The 14,114-nt window shown below is 38.1% G+C and overlaps 1 protein-coding gene across 2 annotated transcripts in view; it reads left to right on the top strand.

Moving 5' to 3' along the window:
- The window catches only part of UHRF1BP1L (UHRF1 binding protein 1 like), a 111,330-nt gene that overhangs the window by 70,630 nt on the left and 26,586 nt on the right, over positions 1 to 14,114 (top strand). The window contains exons 12-13 of one of the 2 annotated variants that reach the window (XM_025403258.1): positions 4,066 to 4,207; positions 6,703 to 6,961. In XM_025403258.1, the coding sequence (XP_025259043.1) occupies positions 4,066 to 4,207; positions 6,703 to 6,722 (162 nt within the window). In that variant the 3' untranslated portion in view covers positions 6,723 to 6,961. Of the gene's footprint in view, positions 1 to 4,065; positions 4,208 to 6,702; positions 6,962 to 14,114 lie in introns of those variants that run through there. The other variant, XM_025403257.1, reaches the window with a different exon arrangement.

Genomic DNA, 14,114 nt, shown 5'->3' with positions numbered 1-14,114 from the left:
AAAAAAAAGATAATATACAGTAAAATGCAGTATAAAAGTTCTGTTATAATCTTATGGGATCCGCATCTTATAAGTGGCCTGTCATTGGCAGAAATGTCATTATATGGTGCATGACCATATACTTCAGCTTTTTAAAAGACTGTAAATTTTAGGATTTAAATAAATTTATGTGGAAATGAGAAAGAGGAATCACTTATAATCCCACATGGTTGCAAGTGAAATACAGTAAGAAACCCCACATATGTATATATACAACCACACTAAACACAAAACAAAATAAAAATAAGTAGAAGAACATAAGATAGTATGTTTGTCCCAATTTGAATAGGTTTTTAACTACTAAAGGAAAAAAGAAGCTGTTGTTAAAATAAGTTGACACTTTGAATTGAAAAGAATTTGTTTCCATATATGCAGAGAAAAGCTTTTTAATTAGATACTATAAGGAACTGACTTGAATTTGTAAAGACTATACAAATTAAAATGATTGATTAATCAATTTGGGCGCGTTGGCTCATGCCTGTAATCCCAGCCATTTGGGAGGCCAAAGCGGGCAGAGTTGGAGACCAGCCTGGCCGACATAGCAAAACCCCCTCTCTAGTAAAAATACAAAAATTAGCTGGGAGTGATGGTACACGCCTGTAGTCCCAGCTACTCAGGAGGCTGAGGCACGAGAATCGCTTCAATCCAGGAGGCAGAAGTTGCAGTGGGCCGAGATTGTGTCACTGCACTCCAGTCTGGATGACAGAGTGAGATTGTATCTCAAAAAAAAAAAAAGATTGGTTAGGCAGTTTATGTAAGTAAACCATTGAAAAATTATTCTACTTCATGTGAGATATATATACGTCTATTGAATGATGAATGGAAAAAAGAACATACATCCCTGGGTCTACTAAATTAGTACAAATAAACTGATAAAACTTTATTGATTGAACTTTGTGAATATTAATATAAAAATTTTTGATGTAATTAGCTGGTTTTGGGGGGTGAAAAAAATATAACTAGAGCCTTAAAACTAATAGTTTTTTTAAAAAATTTCAACTTTTATTGTAAACTCAGGGTACACGTGCAGGTTTGTTATATTTTTATATTGCGTGATGCTGAAGTTCAGGGTGTGATTGATCCCATCATCCAGGTGGTCAGCATAGTACCCAACAGGTAGGTTTTCAGCCCTTATTCCCCTTCTTCCCTTCCTCCTTTTGGGGTCCACTGTCTGTTGTTTCCTTTTTTGTCTCCATGTGTACCCAACATTTAGCTCTCACTTATAAGTCAGAACATGCAGTACTGCAGCCTCACCAGCATCTGTATTTTGACTTTTTAATAATAGGTATTCTGGCTGATGTATCTGAGATGGTATCTCACTGTGGTTTTGATTTACATTTGTGTGATGATTAGTGATGATTGGTATGTTGAGCATTGTTTCGTATGCTTGTTGATTGTACATACGTCTTTTCAGAAGTGTGTGTTCATGTCCTTTGCCCACTTTTTAATGGTGTTTGGTTTTTGCTTGTTGACTTTTGTTCAAGTTCCTTATAGATTCTGGATATTAAACCTTTGTCAGATGAATAATTTGTGAATATTTTCTCCCATTCTGTAGGATGTCTGTTGACTCTGTTGATAGTTTATTTTGCTGTATAGAAGCTCTCTAATGAGGTCTCACTTGACTATTTTTGTTTTTGTTGTGATCGCCATTGAGGTCTTAGCCATAAATTCTTTGCTAAAGCCTGTGTCCAGAATGGTATTTCCTAGCTTTTCTTCTAGGACTTTTATAGTTTGACCTCTTATATTTAAATATTTGATCTATCTTGAGTTAATTTTTGTATATAGTAGAAGGTGTAGGGGTCCAGTTTCATTCTTCTAAATATGAGTAGCCAGTCATCCCAGCACCATTCATTGAATAGGGTGTCCTTTCCCCATTGCTTATTATTGTCCAATTTGTCAAAGATCAGATAGTTATAGGTGTGCAGTTTTATTTCTGGGTTCTCTATTCTGTTCCATTGATCTGTGTCTCTGTTTTTGTATCAGTACCATGCCATTTTGGTTCCTTATAGTATAGTTAATGTAATGTCTCCAGGTTTGTTCTTTTTTCTTAGAGTTGCTTTGGCTGTTCAGGCTCTTTTTTGGCTTCCATATGAATTTTTAATATTTTAAATTTTTTTTTCTAATTTTGTACAAAATGATGTTTGTAGTTTGATAGGAATGACATTGAATCTGTAGATTGTTTTCAGCAGTATGTTTGTAGTTTGATAGGAATGACATTGAATCTGTAGATTGTTTTCAGCAGTATGGTCTTTTTTTTTTTGAAGCAGAGTCTTCTTCTGTTGCCTAGGCTGGAATACAGTGGTACGATCTCAGCTCACTACAACCTCCGTCTCCCGAGTTCAAGTGATTTTTATGCCTCAGCCTCCCTAGTAGCTGGCATTACAGACGTGTGCCACCATGCCCAGCTGATTTTAGTATTTTGGGTAGAGATGGGGTTTCGCCATGTTGGCAAGGCTGGTCTTGAACTCCTGGCCTCAAGTAGTCTGCCAGCCTCAGCCTCTTACAGTGCTGGGATTACAGGTGTGAGTCATCATGCCTGGCCAGTTCTTGTAGAGATCTTTTACCTTTTGGTTAGATATATTCCTAGGATTTTTGTTGTTGTTGTTGTTGTTTGGCTTTCAGCTTGAATGTTATTGGCATGTGTAAATACTTACATTGATTTTGTGTCCTGAAGCTTTATTGAAGTTGCTTATCAGTCCTGGGAGTCTTCATGGAGTTTAGCATTTTCTAGGTACAGAATCATATTGTCAGTAAAGAGAGATAATTTGACTTCTCTTTGTATTTGGATGCCTTTTCTTTCTTTCTCTTGCCTAATTACTCTAGCTAGAACTTCCAGTACTATTTTGAATAGGGGTGGTGAGAGGGGGCATCCTTGTCTTGTTCCATTCCTTAAGGGAAATGCTTTCAGCTTTTGCCCCTTCAGAATGATGTTAGCTGTGAGTTTGTCATAGATTACTCTTACTGTTTTGAGATATGTTTCTTTGATTCATAGTTTGTTGAGGGTTTTTATTGTGAAGGGACGTTGGATTTTATCAAAAGCATTTTCTTTGCCTGTTGAGATAATCGTATGGTTTTTGTTTTTAGTTCTGTTTGTGGTGAATCACATTTATTGATTTGTGTATAAAACATAGTCTTTTTGGAAAATGAATTTGAGCGATCAAACTATTTGACAGAAGTGTTTATAGCTATTATTTTTAAATTAATTTTTTATTGTGGTAAGGTATAACTGAATTTACAATAATAATTTTATACACACACACACATATTTAGGTATTTGCCATTGAAAGTAATGGCAAAACTGCAATTACTTTTGCACCAACCTAATGATATTGGCCAGGTGCAGTGGCTCACTGCTGTAATCCCAGCACTTTGGGAGACTGAGGTGGGTGGATTGCTTGAGGTCAGGAGTTTGAGACCAGCCTGGCCAACATGGTGAAACCCCATCTTTACCAAAAAAAAAAAAAAAAAAAAGGCTATGTCTATATCTATATGTTTTATAATAATTGGTGTTAAGTACATTCACATTGTGTAACCAGTACCATTATTCGTTGCCATAATTTTTATTATCTCAAGCTGAAACTATATATAACTCTATTATTTTTCATGGTAATGGAGAAATTATGGTAAAGAATTATTTTAAACAGCATACAGGGAAGCATTCTGGATTTGAGGACTTGGATCTATGTCCTGACTGCCATTTACTTATCTATATTATCTGATAGAATATCATTATCATTATTTTTCTATCTGTTGTTTTAAGGCTCACAACAATAAGTTTATAAGGAATATTGTACAATGTTGATTTTGTGATTGATAAGGATCCAAAAAGATTATAGAGCTTTCTGAATAGTTGATGGGTGTTTAAAAATAATTCCATGTGAAGTTAAATATATAATAAAGTTTACACTGGAAATTAACCGTTAGCAAAGTTTTGTAAGTAGTTTTAAAAGTACTGTCTGGGTTGCATAAATTATTTGGAAAGGTTTTTATTCAGTGTGATTTTAGTAAACTTACTTATCTTTTCAGGTCTCTACAGCGGAACAATGTCGTTCTTCCCCCAAAAGCATGATTTGCTGCAATAAAAAATCCCTATATCTTCCACAAGAAATGTCAGCTGTCTATATAGAATTCACAGAATATTACTATCCAGATGGAAAGGATTTTCCAAGTAAGAGAGTTTCTTATTATTATTTGTCCATTATTTGAGAAGATGTTTTTTTCTTGTTAATATTTTTGAGTTTTATAAATATGAAAAATAAATAAAACTGTTATTGTTCCTTATTTATTATATTATTCCTTTTTTGAGAGAGAGCATCTCACTGTGTTACCCAGGCTGGTCTCAAACTCCTGGGCTCAAACCATACTCCTGCCTTGGCCTCCCAAAGTATTGGGATTGCAGGTGTGAGCCACTATGCCCAGCCCCTATTGTTCTTTATTCTTATTGTGTATCGTACATAAGTCTAGTCTAACAGTTTTAGATGTTGTTATTGTTTGTTCATGTATCCTTTTCCCTCCCTAGCTTGTAGAATCCTTGATGGCAGGAATCATGAGGTTTTTTCATTTTTTTTTTTTTCCCCGATATGGAGTCTTGCTCTGTCGCTCAAGCTGGAGTGCAGTGGCACAATCTTGGCTCACTGCAGCCTTGGCCTCCCGGGTTCAAGCAATTCTCGTGCCTCAGCCTCCTGAGTAGCTGGGATTACAGGCATGCAGCACCAGGCCCAGCTAATTTTTTGTGTGTTTCTACTAGAGACAGAGTTTCACCATGTTGGCCAGGCTGGTCTTGAACTCCTGACCTCAAGTAATCTGTCCACCTTGGACTCCCAAAGTGCTGGAATTACAGGCGTGAGCCACCATGTCCAGCACATCTGGTATTTATGATTCATTTTATTCCAGATATTCAACTTACTTTGTGCTTAATAGCTATTTGTTAAATTAAAGAATCAATGAAAGTTAGGTTATTTGTAGAATAAAGTCATTTGTAAAACTCCATTTATATTTCAGCTATATAGCTTCATTTATATATTATTGAAGAAGTAACTGAAGTCCTTTTAGCTGTAGAGATTTTTTTTTTTTTTTTGACTGTTTTAAAATGCCCACATGTATACTTTGGGCAACTTTTGGCATTTGCAGTTTTCAGGAATATTGAATTACATGAGTTTTTATTTTTAGAAGCTTCTTTGGCTTTCTAACATTAAAATGATTGTACATTTTAGCTTCCTAACATTAAAATGATTGTATATTTGTATTCTTTGAATATTAAAACTCTCTGCTATTGTCTCAGTTCATCTAGGAATTCTTTTTTTTGGAGACAGCGTCTTGCTCTGTTGCCCAGGCTGGAGTGCAGTGGCATGATCTCGGGTCACTGGAACCTCTGCCCTCCCGGGCCCAAATGGTCCTTGTGCCTCAGGCTTCCAAGTAGCTGGGACTACACGTGCGTGCCAACACTCCCAGCTAATTTTTGTGTTTTTGGTAGAGATAGGGTTTTGTCATGTTGGCCAGGCTGGTCTCTAACTCCTGGCCTCAAGTGGTCTGCCCACCTCAGCCTCCCAAAGTGCTGGGATTACAGATGTAAGCCCCTGCACCTGGCCCATCTCGGAATTCTTAAACTAAATGTTGCCCTCTTTTATGTGATAACTTTTTCATCGTGTTAGGTGAAAATCATAGTTGAAAGTATTTAGGTGAAATAGGTTTTGTTATCAGAGACGTAACAAGTTTTATGTCCTTTCTTTAAAAGTAGAACTCCCAAAATACTTAGACCTACTTGCCCATTTGTTTAATATTGATTTATTTATATATATATATTTTTTTTCTGAGACAGATTCTTGCTCTGTTGCCCATGCTGGAGTGCAGTGGTGCGATCTCAGCTCACTGCAACCTCCACCTACCGGGTTCAAGCAATTCTCCTGCCTCAGCCTCCTGAGTAGCTGGGACTACAGGCATGCACTACCACATCTGGCTGATTTTTGTAATTTTTTTTTTTAGTAGAGGCGAGATTTCTTTTCTCCTTGTTGGCCAAGCTTGTCTTGAGCTCTAGACCTCAAGTGATCTGACCTCCTTGGCTTCCAAAAGTACTGGGATTACAGGCATGAGCCACTGCACGCACCCTATTAATGTATGTTTTTAGTTTCAAAAGGAACTTCTGATCCTCATACCATAGATTTTGCCTTTGTTGCTAAATTAAAAGATGGCATCCTGGGAATTACAAAGATATCTATCTATTTTATTGCTTTATTCCTAGTTTGGGTGAAAATTCTGGCATTGGCCAGGTGCAGTGGCTCATGCCTGTAATCCCAGCACTTTGGGAGGCTGAGGCAGGTGGATCACCTGAGGTCAGGAGTTCAAGATCAGCCTGACCAACCTGGTGAAACCCCATCTACTAAAAATACCAAGTTAGCCGGGTATGGTGGCACATGCCTGTAATCTCAGCTACTTGGGGGGGCTGAGGCAGGAAAATCGCTTGAACCAGGGAGGTGGAGGATGCAGTGAGCTGGGATCACGCCATTATACTCCAGGCTGGGCAACAAAAGCGAAACTCTGTCTCAAATAAATAAATAAATTTTAAAAAATTAAAAAGCTTTCTGGCATCTAATCCTATCTTCATGTTTCAAGAATCTTTTGTGGGTTTTTGTTTATCTGTGTGTATTTCTCATTTGTTTCTCTCAGCTGCCTTCCTAAGCAGATGAGAAAACTCAGATAGGTGAAGGAAGACATCTGCTCAGCATCTTATAGGGAATAAAATGGCACAGTTGAAACTCAGGCATTGTCTTGTAAATCTGAATTCATTGTTTTTTCCCCACTGTATTACACTGCTCCCCTTTGCCCCTGTATTCACCACGGCCATTGTCTGTTACTGCATAATCATAGTATTCCAGCCATGCCCGCATAATTGTTTTTCTTAAATAAAATGTCATTGAACAAGTAATTTTTAAAAATTTTATTCTATATTATTTTTATTAAAAAAATTTTTTGGCCGGGCGCAGTGGCTCAAGCCTGTAATCCCAGCAGTTTGGGAGGCCGAGACGAGCGGATCACGAGGTCAGGAGATCGAGACCATCCTGGCTAACCCGGTGAAACCCCGTGTCTACTAAAAAATACAAAAAACTAGCCGGGCGCGGTGGCGGGCGCCTGTAGTCCCAACTACTTGGGAGGCTGAGGCAGGAGAATGGCGTGAACCGGGAGGCGGGGCTTGCAGTGAGCTGAGATCCGGCCACTGCACTCCAGCCTGGGCGGCAGAGCGAGACTCCGTCTCAAAAAAAAAAAAAAAAAAATGTTTTTTATTTCCATAAGTTATTGGGGAACAAGTGGTGTTTTGTTACATGAATAAGTTGTTTAGTGGTGATTTGTAAGATTTTGCTGCACCCATCACCAGAGCAGTATACCTTGTTTGTAGTCTTTTATCCCTCACCCCCTTCCCACCCCTTCCCCCAAGTCCTCAAAGTCCATTGTATCATTCTTATGCTTTTGCATCCTCATAGCTTAGCTTCCAGTTATGAGGAAGAACATATGATGTTTGGCTTTTCATTCCTGAGTTACTCATTCCTGAGTAACTACTAAAAGTAGTTACTATTACTACTTAGGCTAATAGTCTCCAGTCTCATCCAGGTTGATGCAAATGCCATTAATTCATTCCTTTTTATGGCTGAGTAGTATTCTGTTATATACACACACACCCACCCACCCCCCACAGTTTCTTTATCCACTCATTGATTGCTGGGCATTTGGGTTGGTTCCACGTTTTGTAATTGTGAATTTTGCTGCTATAAACGTGTGTGCAAGTATCTTTTTCATACAATGACTTCTTTTCCTCTGGGCAGATACCCAGTAGTGGGATTGCTGGATCAAATGGTAGTCTTACTTTTAGTGCCTTTTTTTTTTTTGAGATGGAGTCTTATTCTGTCACCCAGGCTGGAGTGCAGCGGCGTGATCTGGGCTCACTGCAACCTCTACTTCCCGGGTTCAAGGAATTTTCCCTCAGCCTCCTGAGTAGCGCCACTGCACCCAGCTAATTTTTGTATTTTTAGAGATGGGGTTTCACCGTGTTGGCCAGGCTGGTTTTGAACTCCTGATCTTGTGATCGCCTGCCTCGGCCTCCTAAAGTGCTGAGATGACAGACATGAGCCACCACGCTCTGCCTACTTTTAGCTCTTTAAGGAATCTCCACACTGTTTTCCATAGTGGTTGTACTAGTTTATATTCCCACCAGCAGTGTAGAAGTATTCTCTGTTCACCACATCAGTGCCAACATCTACTATTTTTTGATTATGGCTTTTCTTGCAGTGAGAATGGTGGTATCACATCGTGGTTTTGATTTGAATTTCCCTGATCATTAGTGATGTTGAGCATTTTTTTTTTCTGTTTGTTGGCCACTTATATATGTTCTTTTGAGAACTATATACTCATTGTCTCAGCCATCAATCCCTTTTTGGTGGGATTGTTTGTTTTTTTCTTGTTGATTTGAGTTCATTGTAGCTTCTGGTTATTAGTCCATTGTCAGATGTATATAGATCGTGTAGAGTTTTTCCCACTTTGTGGGTTGTCTGTTTACTCTACTAACTGTTCCTTTTGCTGTGCAGAGCTCTTTAATTCTCAGCAATTTATCTTTGTTTTTTTATTACATTTCCTTTTAGGTTCTTGGTCATGAAATCCTTGTGTAAGCCAATGTGTAGAAGAGTGTTTCCAATGTTGTCTTCTAGAATTTTTATAGTTTCAGGGCTTAGATTTAAGTCCTTAATCCATCTTGAGTTGATTTTTGTATAAAGTGAGAGATGAGGATCCAGTTTCATTCTCCCACATATGGCTAACCAATTATCCCGGCACCATTTGTTGAAAAGTGTGGCCTTTCCCCACTTTATGTTTTTATTTGCCTTGTTGAAGAACAGTTAGCTGTAAGTATTTGGGTTTACTTCTGGATTCTCTATTCTGTTCCATTGTTCTATGTGCCTATTTTTATACCAGTACCATGCTGTTCTGGTGACTATGGCCTTATAGTATAGTTTGAAATCAGGTAATATGATGCCTCCAGTTTTGTTCTTTTTTCTTAGTCTTGCTTTGGCCATCTGGGCTCTTTTTTGGCCCCATATGAATTTTTGAATTGTTTTTTCCAGTTCTGTGAAGAATGATGGTGGTATTTGGATGGGAATTGCATTGAATTTGTAGATTGCTTTTGGCAGTATCGCCATTTTCCCAATATTGATTCCACCCATCCATGAGCATGGGATGTGTTTCCATGTGTTTGTGTCATCTATGATTTCTTTCAGCAGTGTTTTGCAGTTTTCCTTGTAGAGGTCTTTCACCTCCTTGGTTAGGTATATTCCTAACTATTTTTTAATTTTATTATTATTATTTTTTTCGCTGTTGTAAAGGGGTTGAGTTCTTGATTTGATTCTCAGCTTAATCATTGTTGGTGTATAGAAGAGCTACTGATTTGTGTACATTAATTTTGTATCTGGAAACTTTGCTGAATTCTTTTATCAGTTCTAGGAACTTTCTGGAGGAGTCTTTAGTAGGGTTTTTTAGGTAAATAATCATATCATCAGCAAACAGTGACAGTTTGACTTCCTCTTTACCTATTTGGATGCCCTTTATTTCCTTCTCTTGTCTGATTGGTCTGCCCAGGACTTCTAGTACTGTGTTGAAGAGGAGTGGTGAGAGTGGGCATCCTTGTCTTGTTCCAGTTCTCAGAGGGAATGCTTTCAACTTTTCCCCATTTAGTATTACGTTGGCTGTGCGTTTGTCAGAGATGGCTTTTATTATGTTGAGGTATGTCCCATGTATGCTGTTTTTACTGAGAGTTTTAATCATAAAGTGTTGCTGGATTTTGTCGAATGCTTTTTCTGCATCTATAGAAATGATCATGTGATTTTTGTTTTTAATACTGTTTCTTTGGTGTATCACATTTATTGACTTGCGTATGTTAAACCATCTCTGGTATGCATCCCTGGTATGAAACCCACTTGATCATGGTGGATTATCTTTTTGATATATTGTTGGATTCGGTAAGCTAGTATTTTGTTAAGGATTTTAGCATCAATGTTCATCAAGCATATTGGTCTGCTTTCTTTTTTGGTTATGCCCTTTCCTGGTTTTGGTATTAGGGCAATACTGGCTTCATAGAATGATTTAGGGAGGGTTCCCTCTTTCTCTATCTTTGTGGAATAGTGTCAGTAGGATTGGTACCAATTCTTTGAATGTCTGGTAGAATTCTACTGTGAATCCATCTGGTCCTGGACTTTTTTTTGTTGGTAATTTTTAAATTATTTCAGTTTGGCTGCTTGTTATTGGTCTGTTCAGACTATCTAATTCTCCCTGATATAAGCTAGGAGGGTTGTATTTTTCCAGGAATTCTTCCATCTCTTCTAGGTTTCCTAGTATGTGCACGTAAAGGTGTTCATAGTTGCGTTGAATGACCTTTTGTATTTCTGTGGTGTCAGTTGTAATATCTCCCATTTTGTTTCTTACTGAGCTTATTTGGATTTTCTGTCTTCTTGGTTAATCTTGCCAGTGGTCTATCAATTTTATTTATCTTTTCAAAGAACCAGCTTTTTGTTTAATTTGTCTTTTGTATTGTTTTTGTTTGCTTCAATTTCATTTAGTTCTGCTCTGATCTTGGTCATTGCCTTTCTTCTGCTGGGTTTGGGTTTGGTTTGTTCTTGTTTCTCTAGTTCCTTAAGGTGTGACCTTACATTATCTGTTTATGCTGTTTCAGACTTTTTAATGTAGGCATTTAGAACTATAAACTTTCCTCTCAGCGCCACCTTTGCTGTGTCCCAAAGGTTTTGATAGGTTGTGTCACTATTGTTCAATTCGAAGAATTTTTAAATTTCCATCTTGATTTCATTTTTGACCCAGTGATCATTCAGGAGCAGGTTATTTAATTTCCAGGTATTTGCATGGTTTTGAAGGTTCCTTTGAAGTAGATTTCCACTTTTATTCCATTGTGATCTGAGAGAGTGCTTGATATAATTTCAACTTTCTTAAATTTATTGAGGCTCTTTTTGTGGCCTATCATATGGCCTATCTCTTGGCGAAAGTCTGTTGAATAGAATGTATATTCTGCAGTTGTTGGATGGAATGTTCTGTAAATATCTGTTAAGTCCATTTGTTCCAGAGTATAGTTTAGTTTAGTTTAGTTTTGTTTTGTTTTGTTTTGTTTTGTTTTGTTTTTGAGATGGAGTCTTGCTTTGTTGCCCAGGCTGGAGTGCAGTGGCATGATCTCGGCTCACTGCAAACTCTGCCTCCCGAGTTCACGCCATTCTCCTGCCTCAGCCTCCAGAGTAGCTGGGACTACAGGCACCCGCCACTATGCCTGGCTAAGTTTTTGTATTTTTTTTTTAAGTAGAGATGGGGTTTCACTGTGTTAGCCAGGATGGTCTCGATTTCCTGACCTCATGATCCGCCTGCCTCAGCCTCCCAAAGTGCTGGGATTACAGGCATGAGCCACTGTGCCCGGTCAGAGTATAGTTGAAATCCATTGTTTCTTTGTTGACTTTCTGTCTTGATGACCTGTCTAGTGCTGTCAGTTGAGTATTGAAATCCCCCACTATTACTGTGTTGCCATCTATCTCATTTCTTAGGCCTATTAGTAATTGTTTTGTAAATTTGGGAATTCCAGTGTTAGATGCATATATGTTAGGATTGTGATAGTGTCCTGTTGGACAAGGCCTTTTATCGTTGTATAATGTCCCTCTTTGTCTTTTTTAACTGCTGTTGCTTTAAGGTTTGTCTGTTATAAGAATAGCTACTCCTGCTTGCTTTTGATGTCCATTTGCATGAAATGTCTTTTACCACCCCTTTACCTTAAGTTTGTGTGAGTCCTTATTTGTTAGGTGAGTCTCTTGAAGGCAGCAGATGGTTGGTGAATATCGGGGGAATCTACCCCCAAAATTTCAATGTATGTTCTTTCTATTTACCCTAAGTGTTGGCCGATCTGAGAAACAAAGAGAAAGAGTACAAAGAGAGGAATTTTACAGCTGGACTGCCAGGGTGACGTCACATAGCAGTAGGACCGTGATGCCCACCTGAGCCACAAAACCAGCAGGTTTTTATTAAGGACTTCAAAAGGGGAGGGGGTGTACGAACAGGGAGTAGGTCACAAAGATCACATGCTTCAAAAGGCAGAAAGGAGAACAAAGATCACATGCTTCTGAGGCCAATAAAGATCACAAGGCAAAGAGCAAAGCAAAGATCACAAGGCAAAGGTCAAAATAAAAAACTCCTGATAAGGGTCTATGTTCAGCTGTGCATGCATTGTCTTGATAAACATCTTAAACAACAGAAAACAGGGTTCAAGAGCAGAGAACTGATCTGACCTCAAATTTACCAGGGAGCAGTTTTTTCCCCACCCTAATAAGCCTGAGGGTACTGCAGGAGACCAGGGTGTGTTTCAGTTGTTATCTCAACTGCATAAGACAGACACTCCCAGGGCAGCCGTTTATAGACCTTCCCCCAGGAATGCAATTCCTTTCCCAGGGTCTTAATTATTAATATCCCTTGCTAGGAAAAGAATTTAGTGATATCTTCCCTACTTGTACGTCTGTTTATAGGCTCTCTGCAAGAAGAAAAATATAGCTGTATTCTGCCCAACCCTGCAGGCAGTCAGACCTTATGGTTGTCTTCCCTTTTTCCTTGAAAATCAGTTATTCTGGTTTTTTTCAAGGTGCACTGATTTCGTATTGTTCAAACACACATTTTACAATCAATTTTTACAGTTAATACATTCATCACAGTGGACCTGAGGTGACATATATCCTCAGCTTACTATGAAGATAACAGGATTAAGAGATTAAAGTAAGACAGGTTATAAGAGTGTTATTAGGGAAGTGATAAATGTCCATGAAATCTTCACAATTTATGTTCCTCTGCTGTGGCTCCAGCCGGTACCTCCGTTCGGGGTCCCTGACTTCCCACAACAGGTGAATTCTTATCTATTTTGCAGTTCTGTATCTTTTAAGTGGAACATTTAGGCCATTTACATTTAGTGTTAGTATTGAGACATGAGGTACCATTCCATTCATCATGCTGTTTGTTGCCTGTATGCCTTTTTTTTTTTAATTGTATTTTTGTTTTATAGATCCTCTGAGATTTATGCTTTAAAGAGATTCTGTTGTGTTTCCAGGATTTGTTTCAAGATTTGGAGCTCCTTTGAGCAGTTCTTAGTTCTGGTAGTGGTGACTTGCTAGTGGCGAATTCTCTCAGCATTTGTTTGTCTGAAAAACACTGTATTTTTACTTCGTATGTGAAGCCTAGTTTCACTAGATATAAAATTCTTGACTGATAATTGTTTTGTTTGAGGAAGCTGAAGATAGGGCCAGAATCCCTTCTAGCTTCTAGATTTTCTGCTGAGAAATCTGCTGTTAATCTGATAGATTTTCCTTTATAGGTTACCTGGTGCTTCTGTCCCACAGCTCTTAAGATTCTTTCCTTTGTCTTAACTTTAGATAACCCGATGACAGTGAGCCTAGGCAATCATCTTTTGCGATGAATTTCCCAGGTGTTCTTTGTGCTTCTTGTATTTGGATGTCTAAGTCTGTAGCAAGGTCAGGGAAGTTTTCCTCAATTATTCCCCCAAGTATGTTTTCCAAACTTTTAGATTTCTCTTCCTACTTAGGAACACCAATTATTCTTAGGTTTGGTCATTTAATATAATCCCAGACATCTTGGAAACTTTGTTAATATTTTCTTATTCTTTTTTTCTTTGTCTTTGTTGGACTGGGTTAATTCAAAGACCTTGTCTTTGAGCTCTGAATTTCTTTCTTCTACTTATTCAGTTCTATTGCTGAGACTTTCTAGAGCATTTTACATTTCTATGAGTGTGTCTGTTTATTCCTGAAGTTTTGATTGATTTTTATTTATGCTATCTATTTCCTTGAATATTTCTTTCACTTCTTGTATCAGTTTTTGGATTTCCTTACACTGGGCTTCGCCTTTCTCTGGTGCCTCCCTGATTAGCCTAGAATTCTTTCTCAGGTAAATCAGGGATTTCTTCTTGGTTTGGGTCCATTGCTGGTGAGCTAGTGTGATTTTTTTGGAGGTGTTAAAGAACCTTCTGTTATCATATTAACAGAGTTATTTTTCTG

Source organism: Theropithecus gelada, chromosome 11 (assembly GCF_003255815.1).
Source record: "Theropithecus gelada isolate Dixy chromosome 11, Tgel_1.0, whole genome shotgun sequence".
Classification (NCBI taxonomy): Eukaryota; Metazoa; Chordata; class Mammalia; order Primates; family Cercopithecidae; genus Theropithecus; species Theropithecus gelada.
Note: the sequence above shows the minus strand (reverse complement) of the source record. Positions and strands in the feature narration are given on the sequence as shown.